A 17960-nucleotide genomic window follows, 5' to 3' on the forward strand; every position below is an offset into this window, starting at 1 on the left:
ACCCCCCCGGTCCTTTTCTGCCAGGCAGCTTTCCAGCCACTCTTCCCCAAGCCTGTAGCGTTGCATGGGGTTGTTGTGACCCAAGGGCAGGACCCAGCACTTGGCCTTGTTGAACCTCATACAGTTGGCCTCGGCCCATTGATCCAACCTGTCCAAGTCCCTCTTTAGAGCCTTCCTACCCTCAAGCAGACCAATGTTCCAGCCCAATGTGGTGTCATCTGCAAACTTGCTGAGGGTGCACTCAATCCCCTCTCATCCAGGTCGTTGATAAGGATATTAAACATAACTAGGCCCAACACTGGGCCTTTGGGAACACCACTGTGACCAGTTGCCAGCTGGATTTCCGTTGACCACAACTCTTTGGGCGCGGCCATCCAGTCAGATTTTACCCAGCAAAGAGTACGCCTGTCTAAGCATGACAGAAGGCAGTTATGTCTTAGAGATAGGTATTTCTATGAAATAAGTATTTCAGTACGGTCTTCTGCTTGGGTAAATGAAATATTAAGTAATTTTTAAATTTAATAGTGTGTATGAGCTATAGTGAAATATTCCTTGTGATTGATTTTAGGAGATTTTAGCAGTCTGTAGAGTCTCTCTTTCTTTTGTAAGAAACAAGGTAAAAAAGGGATCAGAAGATAACAGCCAGTGAGGGAAAAGATGCTCAGTGCGAATAACTGACAGTTATTTATATATATGTTGCGTGCTGCCTCCAAGCAGATCAGTAAGAAATGCTGATTTAAACGTAAAACCTTATTAGAATTTCAGTTCCTACTCTACAGCACACAATAAAGAAGGCATCTCTAAACTCTTTAGCTCTATAATGGGCAAAGCAAGCAAGCTTCTGGGTTGTTTGGGGTTTTGGGTTTGGTTTTTTTTTAATTTGTCTTTAAATATGTGCTTTCAGTTTCCCAGATGCAGAGTACGAAGTGCCAGTCATTCAGCTTGAGGAGAATAATTTTCCTGTTCGTATTGTTCTAGCCCTCGTAGCTGCTCCTAAACTTACTTGGCATAGAAAGCGTTGCATAGAGAAAGAAACTGGCTTTGTCTCCTTAGTTTAAGACTTTTTGAAATATTTTGGACAGCGGCAATTACTGTAGCTGTTACCCATTAAAGCGCCCTGGTTTCTGTTCTTTGTGCAGGATATCACCCACAGCTCTATAGGTATAACGGACAGAGCCGGCGGCAGGGGGCCTCAGCGTGATAAAGAACTGCTTTTCAGTCATCTGCAAATGCATCGGCAATCTGCTGAGGTGCAATTTGCTCTCTCGCTATGAACTAAACTGTTTTTCCAAATTTTTGAAGTGTGTGCTAATATTTTAAAAATTCTTTGCCAGTTATAGCAAAAGGCTTCAATGAGCCTCCCAAAACGCTGCTGGTATTTTTATTTAATGAAGGTTAAGCAATGTCTAGCTGAATACCATGAAATTTTATGGGTACATTTTTTCAAGGCTGCATCTGTTTGTTCTTTTCAGTTTTTTTCAATTGCCATCATCTGGTGTAAGAAGCTTCATCTGCATATTTTTAGCAACATCTGGTTTAATGGATGAGTTATTTCTCTGTGTAAACGACAAAGTCAAAGCGGTAGATGCAAACTTCTCCAGAGAGGCGTGGAGCCACAGTGCGTCTTCTCTGAGGCACAGAAGCAGCCAGTAGCTAGGGAACTGCGAGGAAGCTTAGCAAGTATTGATTCAGACATTAGTTGGGTTTAAATTAATCTGTTTGCCTTTAGGAAAGAGTTGTGCTTTGCTCGATACTTCAGGTAGCATCTCACCATATGTATATATAAAAATTAAGCACTGAAGGGAGCAGAGATTTTGCTTTACATCAGAATATACTGGTTTATAGTGAAACTGTACGTTATGGTTTCACTGGTTTCTATGGGTTGTGCTTATGTAACTGTTTTGACTGTATATGGGTGGATTAGAGAGGTCACTTGATGGACAGGATAGAGGCGGTTTCCAAAGTTCTCCTTAGTTACATGTCTGACTACCACTAAATTATTACACAGTTGATCTGGTACCTTGCAAAATTCTGTCCTTTAAGTAATGTAAAGGTAGTTTAGGGGTCTGTTCTAACAACTAAATATCTTTAGCAGAAAAAGAAGGGCTTGAAGTTGTAGAAACTAACCCAAATGTCAAGGTCCAGATTCTTCCACAGGATGAGTAATTGCTTGAGGATAAATAATCTTAGTTATTCCCAATCATCTTCCACAAAAAGCTTTCTCAGTCCAAACAGCAGCTACTCTGAATTACATCTGTTTGGTCCTCTGTCCTTTACAGGACCAGGCTTCAGGTGAAAAGGTGAGTCAGTAAGCTTGGCATACATTTATATTGTTCAGTTGGATTGGCATGATATAAAAGTCAGCACTCTACACAGGAGACTTAAATCACCTTTAAAGATATCTTTTTATTATTATATATTTGTGTTACATCAGAGACTAAGTTGGTAAATTGTAGATTATCGTCATCTTGATAACCCAGACACAAAAGTCTGGCATAAGAACAGTCCTTAACGTAGTTTTACTCTTCTTCGAACAAAGAAATTGGGGATTAGTGAAACTGTGAATTAGATATAAAATCTTTCTGTACCATCAGCACCTGAAGTTAAAGCTTATCATGGAGCAGAATATGTAATTTTGAAATATGCCTGTTCTAACAAGCATTTTAAGGAGATGAATGATCACATTACTGATTTTCTTTTGAAGTAATTTATTTCCTTAGCCTGATTTGATTTGAATTTTGACCTTTTAAGACTTTTGATCTAAATCCTTTTAAGATGCTTCTGAGGGGCTTAAAAGACAATGAGAAGTCAGCAGCTTTCATATTAAAAATATATGAACTGTTCAGAATGAAACATTTAATTCCCATGTAAGCCATATCGTTAGGGCTACACAGACCTCACTGTACAGCAAAGCAAAAATTAATGGAAAATTGAATTTGGGTCCCTGCCTTGTGCTGCACTCACTTGCCTGTGCTGGGTGCTCTCTAGCCATTTCCCTACCTGTGGCTTTCGGTGTTGCGCTTGAGAATTATTCTACGGCCAAATTGGCTCAAGTATTAGGAAAATTTAGGTTGATTATCAAGGAAATTATCTTATCCTCTTTCATCCTCTAGTTGTTAGCAATAACATTTTCGACCACCCACGCCAGCTCTTCTTCTCTTGCCTTCTTTTACGTGCCATGTGAAGGTAATTTAAGGAGGTGGGGAGCAAAGCTTTAGATCTTCTGAACTACCAACCATACCTCATAAAGGATGGATTCTGTGATTATGAAACCAAGCATATAATGCCCGTAATTTAGACATCTACTGCTGTTCTGATTTATTTCCAGTCAGTCGAATTGTTCGCATCAATTGTTGGAAGGTCAGGTTTTCACTAATTAGAACAGATGTGAGTCTTAAATTATCTGTGGAAAATTCATTACAAAAGAAATTCACAGTAAAGATTTTCAGTGTAGCACTATCAAGTTTTCACTTTGGCAGTAATTTCAGAGGAAATGATGTGGTGTATCTTCACTGTTTATACTGATCTGATGATTACCCGGCATAATGGTATTTACAGACTCTTTGCACTGGTACCTGACTGCATCATTTCACTTGTAAGCAGTCTACAGGGCATTTTCCTCTGCATGTTTCAGCTTGTGAAGTGATGGGAAGCTGCTTGTCCGCTTTCCATCGTAGAGGAATCATCCAATTTCCATCATCTTCATGCAGGACAAAATTCAGAACTTTATTTGATAGTGCATTATACAGTAATTATGAATATATTCTTCAGCAAAATAATAGATCTTGTAGAAATAGTATATAGCAGTAGGATTAGCACAGTAACAGAGCTTGAACAAATCCCCAGCCTTGAAGGAGTGTTATTTTTGAGTGTGCCCAGCACTACGAGATGCCACCAAATTCAGAGACCTTTGCTTTTACTCTGTGTACCATGCTGGTTTACTACTGAAGGATGGGCGAAGCACAGTTTATTACTGCAAGGTTTCTGTTAAATCTAGTCTCGAGTGCAATTTTTCCTGTTCCAATGCGCTGAATCTGCTTTCTTGCAACAGAATTCCCTCTCAGTTATGGGCAGACAGCAAAGGACAGATGAGTGGCTTCAGCCACAAGAGGCTTTGGAGACATCTGGTTTTCCCTTGTATCATTTGTGTTCCACTCTGTCAAAAGTAGGACACATCTGGGGAAAGATGGTAGGGGAAGGAAACATCCAGACCTCCCGGTGGTTGTGTCTGTGTGAATCAGCAGGTTGGTTTGCGCTGATGGAGATGGATGCAAGATAATAACCCAAGTACGTCTTTGTTTACGGTAGCGTTCGGGAGAAAGCGTGAGGCTCCTCTCTGAGGAGCTGCCGAGCTGGCTGGGCAGAATGGAGAAACCAGTCTCAGAGTCAAGATGTTTTAAAATGCTAATCAGCTTGTATTCATTACCAAACACCTGCAAATGAAATTAGAGTAGTAGCGAAAGAAGCAAACGTGATGTTGTTAAAACGGTGCGAAACAGAGCAATCCTGCGATCTCGCAGTGGTGCAGATGCAGAGCGGGCGGCTACATGGGGCCGAGCAGGAGGTGGCAATGGGATCACCAGGTGTTCAGTAATTAATCTTTCAACCACCATTTGCTTAACATGTAGGGAATGGCTGGTTTAAACCTATGGACAGTTCTCCAGCACACTTCAGTCTTCTGTGTGTCCTGTACCTGGGACATAGCTCAATCCATGAGTTGTCTTACTTTTGCCCTTCCAGTCCTCTCCCCCATCCCACGGTGGCAGCAGGAGGAGGTGAGTGAGGGGCTGGGTGGTGCCTAGTTGCCATCTGGGGTTAAACCACAACTCCTGCTTTACTGAGCTCCCCCAGAAAGCCCATCTCCTCCAGCACATACAGATTAATTTTCAGTCTTGAGGTGAAAAGCACACAGAAAACAGGCCATCTGAACATCTCTCTCAAAGACACATCCCTCGTGCCTGGATACAAACAGGCTCATGGCCTCAGCCGCTGCCTGGCCACTGGAGCGCCCATCAGCCTAAGACACCAGCAGCTTGTTGCTCTGCTGGTTACTCTTCCTAAGACCAGGCTTGGGAAAAAGCACATTTCTGAATGTAGGACTTGGCTCAAAGATCTTGATAAATTAATAGGGATGGAGCTTTTTCATCTTAATTTTACATTTGTCAGCTTTTCATAAGACATTTTGCGCCATGTTTATATTGAGATGTCACCCATTTCCCTGAAAATTCTTTAATACTAAGTTTTATTGTTATTTTTCAGGTGTTCAAATGAAACAGTATTCAAAAAGGAAGATTTGTTCTGGGCATACAATTTCTGCCCCACTCCATACTCTTGGACAGCACTTCTGGGCCTTATTTTATACTTGGTTTTCTTTGCACCTGGTAAGAAAATGTTTGTTTATATATATAAGTTAAAAAATTGTAAAGGTAAAATGTCGTTTAGTGAGGCTACATGTTATACTCTTGAGTCCAGCCATTAAACTGAGATTGATCTTTTTTCCTAATTTGTAGGGATGGGTCCTATGCCCTGGACCATCAATTCTGAAATTTACCCACTTTGGGCTAGAAGTACAGGAAACGCATGTTCCTCTGGAGTCAACTGGGTTTTCAACGTGCTCGTGTCGCTGACCTTTCTGCATACGGCTGAATATCTGACGTACTATGGTAAGAAACAGCGTGTGTCCGTGTGGGCAGTGCTACCATTGGCGCATAGATTTTCTGCTGATTCTGGGTCACTCAGTTGGTTTTGCTATGAAACGTCAACTGTGAATGCAGTGTTCCCAACCCACCATGGTCGAGACCTGATACGACCTGCCTGGGTCACAGAATATGGTCCGGCTTTCATAAGAAACATTTCTTTCTGTCCTTAACCGAGAACCTAGACAGTTGATTAAAACAGGGAAGCTGGGAAAAACCCCACTTTTGACTTATGCTGATTCTCACTTAAGGAGACAGTGTCTGCAATTTTCCAGTTTATGTTGGCATCCAAGGCCGATATCAGATGGTCCTTGCAGAAATAGCTGTGTAAGATGCTGCTGCCCCACTCCCAGCTGTTGATTATCAAGTCCTGCCTGCTGGAGCCCGCAGAGAGGTTGTCAGATTACTGTTCAGCTGCTCCAGTGCAAGTCATCTAAATTGCATTAAGCTGCTAGGGAGTTGTGACCTTCCTATCATTACTAGTACAGAGCCTTTCAGCTCTGCTCGTCATTCCTTTGAGCCATCAGTCTAGAACCACGTGGCAGGTAAATGTGTGTTGGTCCTTTGGTACCTTCTCTGACCCGCTAGGTAAGGTGGGTGGCGGAGGGGGAACGAGCTCTTTCTCACTGCTAATTGTCTCTGCAGAAGACTTTCAAATAATAATTAGGTGTAAGAGTCACAAGCATTATTTTAATCCTATTTCTTTTTTGCCAATGTTTCTTATTCTGAGGGGTTGTCTTAGTGTGTCCTTTGCTGTCAAGATAAACTAAGAAAGTTCTTGCCTTTCGTATCTGCTTTTTTATTGGGTGTGCAACTGTTTAACTGCTGTTTATTTTAACAGCAGAATGACTTGTCCAGAAAAGATGTGTATTATCTTCTGTGGGAAATGAAATTGCTTTTGTTAATTTACTCCATTGTGGAGTGATGCAATAAAGCTGCCTTCTCCTACACCCACAGCCCCGCAGCTCGTTATTTTAACGGTGCCGCTCCAACCATTGCTTTTACGCGCTCCTTTGATGTCTGCAGCCTGCTGCTTCTGCTGCTCCCTCTGCTCCGGAGCAGAGAAGGGACGGGAACTTCTGTAACCAACTGTGTGTGTTGTTTTACATTGCAGGAGCCTTCTTCCTCTACGCGGGGTTTGCTGGCCTGGGACTGGTTTTCATCTACGGCTGCCTTCCCGAGACTAAAGGGAAAAAACTAGAGGAAATTGAATCTCTGTTTGAAAACAGGCTGTGTACATGTGGTATGTCAGATTCTGATGAAGGGAGGTATATCGAGTATATTCGGGTGAAGGGCAGTAATTACCATCTTTCTGACAATGATGCTTCTGATGTGGAATAATTTTCAGCTGCTGATGTATTTAATCATTTAAAAGCCTTCTGGGGGAAAAGCAGCTCTCTGATGACCTCACTGCCCTGCTTCTGGTCTGGTTCTCCTTTCTACTGTCTAGTTAAAAATGCCTTCACGTTCAAAAATGCTCCACTGGGGAGGAAATTCAATATGCTAGTGTTTTCTTGATAACTAAAAGCAATGGCTCCCAAAAGAGATTGAATTCCACGATTAGGTGAATTCACCAAGTGCGCACGACGCTGCACCATCCCGAGGTTTATAGTAGGGTGCACTGTACCAGGTGAATGCAGAAGGCGGTCCTGGATGGCCGGTGGTTGTCCTTATCTTCAGTGCTGACAAAAGATGAAATACTAGAGTAGCTAATCGGAAAGCAGCTGACATCTGTCAGATCCCCATCCCGTGGCAGCCTAGCAAATAGCTCTGCTGTGCAGCACAACGAATGACGAATGCATAAGCTGCTGTAGCAGTAGCCATTTAAAAGGTTTAACTGATTAGGAAAATACAAATATCTGCTATACCTATTGGAGGGAGCATTTCCCAAATTTGCCCTAAGACCATTTCCGTTTTTACTGATGTGAGATAACGAGCAGAGAGCCATGCTCGCGAGGGTGGCGTGCGTCTGTGTTGCACCGGGTTATCTAAGCCACTGCTGCTCTTGAGTACTTGAGCACTACGGTGGGGAGCTGGTGTTTGTGAGAGGAACTGCCAAAGTTAACTTCCCGACAGCAGGAGCACACAACCAGGTATGTGGCCACGCGTGCAAAGGAACCAGGCTGTATTGCAAGATACAAGTACAGGCTTCAGTTAGTTGGAAAAAAAAATTATTTTTTTTGCCTTTTTTGCATTTGAACATTTGGGTTTGTGCCTACTTTTGAACAGAAAATGCTGTTAGCTGGAAGAAAGAGAAGGAGGGGAGAGGTTTTGTGCTGCTAACTGCGTGGTGGTCATCCCTCCCGCGCCTGCTGCTTGTGAATAATCACGCTGCCTTCAGTTTAACTTCGTGTGTGCAGAGTAAATGAATCCCAGCACATTTTTCCTTCAAACGCCCTTAGCCAACCAGTGTCTTGCTGGATCTAAAGAGAAATATTAGCAATGGGCAGAAGCCTGCATCTCATATTAATTGCCTTACCGAAGCATTGCAAAATTGTCAAGAAAATGTCAGGCACAAAAATCAGCTTGGCTGCCTTTAGCCTGGTAATGAAAATATGAATGGCATTTTATTCACCTGCCATGATTGCTCGCCTTGGCAAATAGAATTTTATGCAGCTACATTAAAATATTATGGTGTTTGGGTTTTTTTTTCCTTGCCCTGTCCTCACTGCTTTAAATCCTCAGAGATACGAGTTTGAAAGCATCAACAACTCAAATTCTTATCTTTGAAATGTTTGCTTCATGAAAGAATGTGGAAAGCCTCCTCTGCCTGGGGGCTGCCCCCCATTTATTTGGTAAAAATACATTTATTTTTCATTGTGTAAAGATTAAAGAAGTTGTTGGGTTCATTAGCTTTTATAGATTTGCTTTGTGGGTTTTCTTGGGTTGAAAAATATTTTGAATCTAGGATTACTATCAAAACTGAGACTGGACATTTGTTACTAAATTATTTTTATTGGATAATGTGGGGTTTTGTTGTGAAGAAATCTACCCTTATGTTATCTGATCTTCTGTGGGGGGAGTTATTACTCTCCAATTGCTGACCTTCAGCAATTGGGTGTATTTTGCGTTATTTTCTTTTTTACTTCATTAATCAAAGAAATATTTTTGGAAAGAAAACATTTTAAAGCATCCTTCTGTGGCTTAGGTGGGACTAAAAGGGAAAAGCATAGCGGATAGAGGGAATTTCAGACGAATCATTGTGAAGAGTGGCCCAACCTTGAGTATCAGCTTGTGTGGTGAGAGGGCTGGATTCTCAGGCCTTCCGTCTTGCCTCCCCGTTAAGCGCACAATATTTTTAAGCTTGAAAGCACCAGCTGTTGACAATGCTCGGGTCTCCAGACCTATCTACAAATGCACCCGCCGCAGGATGTCTCCGTTAGGCTGACACCTCTTTGAGACCTTCACCGAAGGTGCAGTACCTGAAATGAGAAAAGGTACCTGGCACAGACAACAACAAAATAGTTTTAACGGCAAATTGATTTCTTCCTGAAACCAAAAAGTGTGTGTTTGAAGACCCTTATTTGGAACAGTTTCGTTACCCAGAACAGCGTGTGGGTAGGTGTGTAACGCCCAACCTGTGTTCACGTGGTCGATAGGGTTAAGTGGGTATTTACCGGCTTTTGAGAAGGGACTTACAGTTCTGATCCCCTCAAAAGCATGAGCCCATGCTCACCGTCACATCTGTGAACGTCCCCTTGCTCGACGTGTTGTGCTGGAGCGGGGTGTCAGCCAAGGAGGGCGTCACCACGGCGGCACGGTGTCAGTGCTGGCCCCGCGCCACGTCACCCTTGTGTCCGCAGGTAGAGGAGACGGCTGCGTTTATTGGGCGTAACCAAAGCAAGGCCACCGGAAAGATCGCTGTCACAAGCCCAGCCTCTCTTGTTTTGCAGGCAGCGCTGGGGCTTTTTAGCAGCAGCAGAGCATCCCTCTCTGCCAGCCTTGTTTCACGGATGTCCTCAGAAGTGGAGCTCAGCTGCGTACTGCGCTGGGCTCATTTTCTCACACAGGTTCGATCTTACCGAAAGCAGCTTTCTGAAGGTTTGCATCCCGCGCGCTTTTTCTTGAGGCAGAACGATTGAAACTCATCCATTTTGTTCATCATTGCTACTGGCTAAGAGGGTGCAAAATATTTCAGCTTCTTTATTGTCACTCCCCCTTCCCTGCCCGCAGAGAGTTGGGTTTAAGTCTTCCTTTTAGGGTTGCTTTACACCAAGATAACATTCCATACCTTAGAAACACTGAACCTAGTACCAAGCATCATGTGTAATAAAATGGGATCAAATACTTGAAATTAATCTTACACAATTAGGGTTTTATTTTTAGAATCTGTGAAAATTTATAATGTATGAAGAAAATTAAATAAAAAGTTTCTATTTTGCAAAGATTTTTTATATTTGTGCATATTTTAAGTTTTAAGAGATTTTTGCTAAAGGTAGACTTAGTAACATTCCAGATAAAAGAATAAAAATAAACTGTAGCTGAATAATTACTTATGACAGGATTTTAATTTATGAAGTAACATGAATAGTATGTCTAAGCACAATATCGTTTTATTGAAAGCTTTCTGCAGAAGATGTGAAATTGTTTCTTCACAAGGACTGCACTCTCAATTCAGGTATTCTGCGCATCAGGAATGCTAGAGTGATGCTGCTGGTGGAGTGGGGCATGAATCACTTCTTGATTATACACAAAAATTTGAGATATTTTAATTCTGATTAATCTACCGACTCTACCTGTTTTGGTTTAGGAGTCAGTATAAAAGAAACAAGTTCTGATGCATTTTTAATATTTTTAAATTTTATTCACATACAGTAGTTTGTTCACCAAGTTGCAAATCTGAAGAGTTGGGGGGTTGAGATAATTTGCCACTTGTTTCTTCCCCTTGTCGCTTTGTTGATCAAAATCAGTTTTTAACAAGGGAAGCAAACCTGGTTTGAAAACAGACATAGAAACGAAGCAAGGCCCCAGGACTCGTTTGAGGGCTGAAGTTGTGTTGCTACGTGTGCACCTTAGACAGAGCGCTCTCATAGACCTTGCTACCTTCTGAGTTGCAGTGACAGCCCTCTCAGAAATTTTGGGACGATGCATCAAAAGCCCCATGAAGTCACGTTTCCGTAGAGATGGGTGTCATAGCCAACAGGAGCAGTCTCCGACTTCTCTCCCGTGTGGGAGAAAGATGGTGGGGCCAAGGGACTGTGCTTGGATGGGAACAGGGCTGGCAGACTGAGGGGGGAGAAGCACAAAAGTGCTCCTCTCCTGTGCCCACGTGGAGGTGAGAACATGGCAACGGAGCTTGCAAAGCTCATACTACTTTCCTTGGGGAGATCTCTTTTGCCCTTCTTAGCCCCTCGGGTCAAGCACTGGGGAGAAGTTTTGAGTTTCAGGGGCTGCTACAGGCCCTGAGCAAGGGTCTTCCCTTCAGCCATGAGGGTGTTGGGTGCAGTCCCACAAGCGCACAGCGGGCTAATAAAAGAGAGACCCCGTACTTCTCAGCTTTACACCCAATTTTCTGCTTCTTAACGTCAACGCTCTTCTAACGTGGTCTTGAAGTTTTACTTGTACTTGCATAAGAGGCTTTGTTAGCTGAACCTCACTGTGTGAGAAGGAGGCAGAGTCTTCACAGCATAGAGATATCTCTGGGTAGAAATCAAGGCAGAAGAGACAGTTCTGCAAAGCACTTTAAGGAGTGAGATATTTGTGCTCTTTTTTCCGAGAGAGTCAAGCTAACCAAACCCCATTCCTCTGCATTGGGAAGAAAATTGAGCTTTGTGTACCAGGCCAGAAGCAGATAATGCCACAATATGTGCTTTATGGCAAAATGTGTTTTTATTGCGGGTAACATTTACAGCTTACATGTAGCTGCTGCCTATAAGTGACTCAATCGTTCTCTGGATTTTAACAAGTCACATTTTTGTGCAGAAATCTTAGTGGTTTTCTATCGATCTTCATCGCCTTGTGTACAGTACAGTTAAGCATAATCCACAAAGTGGTCTAGGTTGTGGCAGTGTTACCAATGTCAGCACAGTAAAATCTAGGTGAACATTGTTACAGAAATATTGTTGTTTGTGATACTGGGGGTTAAAACTCCTTAAAGGCAACTATATAGATTTTAAAGGTCTGAAAAAAAAAAATGGCAGTTCTTATCTATTTTGTGTATGTTTTCATATAGAGGAGGAGTTTTTTATGTGCCAATAACCATCACTGTAGTGTTTTGTAACTGGGTGTTAATGGTGTTCCAGAGTTCTGTATATGAGAATATCCTTTAGCCACAATGACCTGTTAGTGTGAACCAGCGGCATGTTTTTAATCTTACTCACGCCTCTCGTCGGAGGTGCTCACTCGTCGGCTTCAGTAGAGCTCGCTCAAGCCAGGGGAAGTTTGACCAGCATCAGGCCTCAAGAATACAGAGTTTATCTAAATCCCCGCTTTTTCACGTTGTCCCTAGACAGTGTGTTACATGTGAATGATCTGGCACGTGTAATTATAAAGCTTCGACTCTGTTTCAGTTGCACTCCTCAGTCCTGTTGAGGTAACAGTTTGTCAACATTTGGTTCCTTGCATTTATATAAATAAGGGGTGCACTGATTAGTTATGGATAATGCCCACCTGTTTCTAAAGGAAACATCAGTTTCTGGAGTGTTAAAATAAAGGCAAGTTTCTCTTGCTGCCTTAAACATTGCACAGACTTTGGAGAGGACTGAATCTATGGCCGTCATCGTGACTTCTGCAGGAGAAACTTCATGGATCCTCTGCAGGTGTGAAGGGAAGTGGTTTCGTGGTGCTGGGGTGCTGTGGTCCACCGCAGGCCCTGCCTAGCGCACGCCTGCCATCCGTTTGATTTTAAGTCTTCAATTAGTCCCCATGAAATTGGTAGGATTATTCATATGCTTGATGTTCTCCATGCGCTCGGTGTCCTGCTGGTCCAGGGCACGGCTGGGAAGTGGCACAAGTCACGTCTCTGCTTTCCATCGTGAATCTCACACCCCTACAAAACCCTTAACCGGATCTTTCTGTGACAAAGTCTATGTAGAGTATTGGGGACGTTATTGGAGACCAAATTGATAGTAATACTTCCGTGTTGAATGACAACATGCGCATGACGCCATCAGGCACACAGTAATCCCTGGGGGCCTGTTAGGTATTTGGTACAAAACGGATTTTGGCAAAACTACTTGTCGGGTCGTCCAAGTCATTTCTTAACCATGTCAAACGCGCCACTTCCTTTTGCAACCAGTCAAGCCTATAATGTATGAAAGTGTTGTACATTTTCGGAAACTTAAGTGATGTAAAATTATTTAATTGACTTCTGTTCTGATTGCTTTAATGAAGTTACATAAAAATAAATATCTACAAAGAATTGTCGGTGCCAGAAGTGTAAATGAACAAAATAAAAGGCGAGATACTTAATTACAGAATCTTTCTCAAGGTTTCCTTTGTTCGGGTGTTCGGGTCACCTTTTAGAGTTGCAGAATCACATTGCTCGGCAAAATGAGCTGAAGTAGCCCCTGGACTTGCCTGGAATAAGTGAAAGGTAAGAATAACTTTGAATGTGGTCTTAATACGATATGTTTCAAACCAGAGAGCGTTTCTGTGGTGGTGGCACACTGGACAAGTGCCCCTTCCTTCCTGGGGGATCTGTTTGAAGAGCTGAATGCAGCTATGCAGAGCTGCCAGCTGTCCTGGTGTCCCCCCATGGGTTTGCAATGTCCCCTGCCCAAGCACGGGCCAGTTTTCTGACACCAATTTATACCTTCAGGCTTGATTATAGACTGGGGAAAGGGCAGAAGTTTCTGTTTTCTAATGGGGAAATGTCCTAACTCTGTGTTTTATTAAGAAAATTGCTTAAACCAGTTTGATGATTAACAAAGAGCAGCGGGGCCGGGGCCGTGCCGTGCTGGGGGCTGCCCTGGCTGTGCTCCCCCGTGCAGCAGGGGAACTGCACCCGCTAGACCCAGTGGGAATTGCTCTGTGATCTCCTCCTACCGCAGGTGCCACGATCCAACCCTTGCAAGATCCAGAGTTGCCTCTGACAGAGCTGTAGCCTGTTGGTCCAGGTTGCAGAGGGATCACAGCCGGCGGCAGTACGGCTGACGGGGAGATGCTGGCAGCGGGAGTCTGTTCGGCAAACCTGTGCCTCTGGCAGAGCTTATCTCCGGGAGGGGAGAGAGGAAGCTGATCGTCTTGCACTGACAGGTCATGTTTTAGGTTTCTGGCTGATAGCGCTTACAAAGGTGATGAGCGGCTGCAGTTCAGATTACTTGTCACCAAAACCACGCGGTGGCTTTGTAGGATAATGGAAAGCTGTTGGCTCCGCTGTCAAACGCTCCGTTTTTTTCCCTTCTCCCATTCCCCTCTGCTCCAGCTAGTATCACAAAGCAGCTATTGATGGATTGATTTCTGCTGAACAGATTCTGCCACCTGCAGAACTGAACTGCAGGCAGTAGCAGTACTTGCTCCCAAATCTTTGGGAGCTTTTTCAGGATCAGACCCCCCAGGGGTCCCGGCTGGGTGGTGCTGCATCCGAACCGAAGTCACCCTTACAGTCCTGCGCGGCCTTTGCTTTGTGCACAGCCTGAAGTGCTTGCTTTAAGGGCTGCTACCATTTGTAGGAAGTATGTGGAGAAGTTGAAGGTAAGCTTAAAAAAAAAAAAAAAAGGCCCTTTCTTCTTATCTCGGCAGTCCCCCACTGAGTTGCGTAGAGCTGGTTGAAGGGACCTATGGGTGGTCATCCCCCAGGCTGGCGTCCCGCCAGCCGCCCTGCCCGCGCAGAGCTCCCTGCACAAACGGACCCGGGCTCTTCGGCTGCTGCAGTTTTACTTCCAGCACGTTCACTTGACCCAAACCAAATGGCCTCTCAGTCCTTGTCCTGACAGAGAAGGATTCAACCATCAAGCAGCCAGCTGAAAGACAGGTGGGAACCGTCACGTGCATCTGCCCTAAGCAGTTGCAGCAGTCTCGTCCTGGGGCTGTCCCTTAGCTGGTCTCCAGGGCAGGTTTTCACTCACTCGTTTAACATCGCTTGCCTACCCAGTACCTGGGCGTGCGCGCAAATAGGGAAGCTCTGCACGCAGCTGAAATTTGGAAAGCTTTGGCTTTTTGAGAGTTAACTGCAGAGCTACTGGGGGTGTTTTCTGCATCTTGATTTTGATAGACAAAAAGGCAACAAATCCCCTCTGAGACCTCTGGAGACGGGGCTTTTGGTTGGTTAGTTGGTTTTATAGGAGATCTTTGGGTCTGGGTTTCAGGAGGATACAAGTATCCATCTGTTTTTCACATGAGTGAGACCTCTGCCTTAGCTAGCGCACCCTCGTGTTTGGTACCGTCATAGCCCATGAGAGCGCTAGAAGAATCCATAATGCTGAAAAGAAAAGCAGGGTGTCTCATACGGAGCAGTAAGATGTGTATTGTATGAAGGAAGGAAGAGGAGCGTGCACCCACAATGACCTGGAAGATGTTAAGACCATCACCGTGCAGGGATTGGCTTAGGTGCATTTTATTGTAACAAGAAAAAGGGCCAGGGAGATGAAAAACCTCCAGGCAAGCTCTAGTCTGTGGGTCATTCTTCGGAAAAAGATCGTCTTGAGTAAACAAATCCCCACGAGGATGCAGGAGTTGCGCACGGTGTAAGGACAGCAGCGGCTGCAATGCACTGGTGCCGGGGAGCACAGCCCTTGGTGGGGCTCAGATGTGAGAAGGAAAAATTAAGGCTTTCCCTTCAGCAAAGCAGTGAACCACGTGCCCATCCCCGTTGGCAAGAGAGTCGATGCTCTTGCTTAAATTTCATCAAAGGCGGTGAAAGGGGGATGGAGAGGTGGGGAAGGTCCATGCCTGAAGGATCAGTGAGGGTTTCAGGGAGGTGGTTGGAGGTGAATGAGCAGTTTGAGGGCAGAGGGGGCCGGATTAGCTAAACTCTGTCACGGAGATGATACCTGAAACTGAGATTGGATCAGGTTGCCGAGGAAACCCGGGCAGAAAAAGCAAGGAGCAAATCCCTAGCAGGGGCTGGAGGAGGGAAGCAGGGCATAAGGACTGGGGGTCGGTTAGTGAGGTGAGGGTGTGGGGACACGGTGCCTCTGCTACACCACCGCCTGATGGCAGGGGACACTGTCAAACTGTCCTGGGTGGAGGGAATCAAGGACGGAAGATGGGTGCTGGGCTGAGGATGCAGCAGCTTCTGCACGAGCATCTCAACATGGATCACAGCACCCGAGCAAGCCGGGATGCGGTGTCGCATTCCAGAGCCAGTCCCTCTGTGCTGGTTGGGCACTAAGTGGGAAGAGAGCTGGGATGTCTCAACCTGCGACCCAGTGATGCTTGTTCGCTGTGCCCCTCCTTCCCCTCTGAGGGCAGGAGGACGGGCACTGGGCACTGTCACCCCCTGGTAGATCAACCGCATTGGAGCCCCCCAGTGCCTGTATTGGCTCCCCGCGGTGCCGCCGCTGAGCAGTAACTGGTCTGTTGATAAACGGATTGAATGGTCTAAATCTCTCTCTAAAAGGTGTTTTTTATTTTCCCCAGGATCTCAGATATTCATAGGCTTGTTCTTCAATTATTATTACTTTTTTTACATTCCTTGGGTACCGCGCTGCAGTTTGTTCACTGCTTAATCTATCAAGCCAACACATAGTGAGAGAATTGCCCCCAGTCCCCATGCCCGGCTCTCCGTCCCTGGCTGCATTTGCCCCTTCGTGCGTGGTGGCAAGGTGCAGGCGCAGGGCGAGCCCTCGGCACCGCGCTCCAGGCCAAGCCCTGCCCTGCCAGCATGTCCTGCCCTTCTCCTGCTCAACAGGGCACCCGCACGCTTGAGGACATCTGGGTGCATTTTGTTCAAATGGACCTGATTGCTGATCATTTGCTTGCGGCCTCTGTCAGTGTTGCTCCTCCTCATCTCCCTGATTTTGCGTTACCGGCATAGTTCATCATCGCCCCCAGACTCCTGATGAGAGAGTCCTCCAGTCTCCTGAGGAAGAAGTCCCCACCTGGGGCCCCATGCAAAGCCCTTCCCCAGCTGCTGCAGTGGCCATGGGTGCCCCGAGGGAGGGGCATGGTGAAGCTCCTGGAGCATAAGAGGGGACAGCAGGCCCCCGGCAGTGTGACACGGGCTCCTGGCACGCCCAGAAATCCCAGTGAGGGGCGTGGACTGGGTTGGTTCAGACTCCACCAGGCAAAGCTTGAAGCATGGGTGCTGACCCGGCAGCCGCAGTGCAGCTTGGTTTAGTCCTGTTCTCCAAAATCATACTGGGGTTTGCACTACGATTCTGGGACCAGACCTGTCTCACACGCGCCTCCGGTCCCCTGGGACAGTGCTGTGGCACTTACGGCCTTCCCGCCCCCGCAGCTTTTCCTTGTCAGCCTTTCTCAAAGCCGTCTCCACCGTTGAGGCTGGTGAGCCCCCGCGTCCTCGGCCAGCTGTCACCAAACCCTGCGTTCAGGTTGTCCCCTGAAGCCCACTGATCCCCGGTGTCACGTAGCACCGCTGCAGTGGGGGGGGGGGGGGGGGTCGGCAGCCACCGAATGTGCCGCCCTGCAAGCACCAGACGATGTCTCCATCCCCAAAGTGGCAGGGGTGGCAGAGGGGGACGTGGCTGCACCACACAGCATTGGAGCTAAGCTGTGGCTGGTGCTGGTCTCCCTGCGGCTCTACTCTAATGGGCTGCTAAAAATGATCACAGAATCATAGAATTGTTTAAGTTGGAAAAGACCTTTAAGATCACTAAGTCCAACCATTAACCTAACCCTGCCATCCCACCACTAAACCATGTCCCTAAGCACCTTGTCTGCCCATCTTTTAAATACCTCCAGGGATGGGGACTCGACCACTTCCCTGGGCAGCCCATTCCAGTGCTTGACAACCCTTTCAGTAAAGAAATTGTTCCTAATACCCAATCTAAACCTGCCCTGGTGCAACTTGAGGCCATTTCCCCTCGTCCTATTGCCTGTTATCTGGGAGAAGAGACCAATCCCCACCTCCCTACAGCCTCCTGTTCAGCAGTTGTAGAGAGTGATAAGGTCTCCCCTCAGCCTCCTCTTCTCCAGGCCAAACAACCCCAGTTCCCTCAGCCGCTCCTCATCAGACTTGGGCTCCAGACCCCTCACCAGCTTTGTTGCCCTTCTCTGGACCTGTTCCAGCAACGCAACATCTTTCTTGTAGTGAGGGGCCCAAAACTGAACACAGTATTATAGGGGTACCCTCATCAGTGCTGAGTACAGGGGGACAATCACTGCCCTGCTCCTGCTGGCCACCATATTGCTGAGACACGC

The 17960-nt window shown here is 45.7% G+C and overlaps 1 protein-coding gene across 1 annotated transcript in view; it reads left to right on the plus strand.

Annotated features, from left to right (window-relative positions):
• SLC2A13 (solute carrier family 2 member 13) overlaps positions 1-12945 on the plus strand; it is a 157646-nt gene extending 144701 nt beyond the window's left edge. The window contains exons 9-12 of the mRNA XM_035891687.1: positions 5260-5381; positions 5511-5663; positions 6811-6939; positions 9590-12945. Coding sequence (XP_035747580.1) covers positions 5260-5381; positions 5511-5663; positions 6811-6939; positions 9590-9609 — 424 coding nt within the window. The 3' untranslated portion in view covers positions 9610-12945. The remainder of the gene's footprint in view (positions 1-5259; positions 5382-5510; positions 5664-6810; positions 6940-9589) is intronic.
• The last annotated feature ends 5015 nt before the right edge of the window (positions 12946-17960 follow it).

The sequence above is a fragment of the Egretta garzetta genome, unplaced genomic scaffold (assembly GCF_000687185.1).
Source record: "Egretta garzetta isolate BGI_Z169 unplaced genomic scaffold, ASM68718v1 scaffold33, whole genome shotgun sequence".
Classification (NCBI taxonomy): Eukaryota; Metazoa; Chordata; class Aves; order Pelecaniformes; family Ardeidae; genus Egretta; species Egretta garzetta.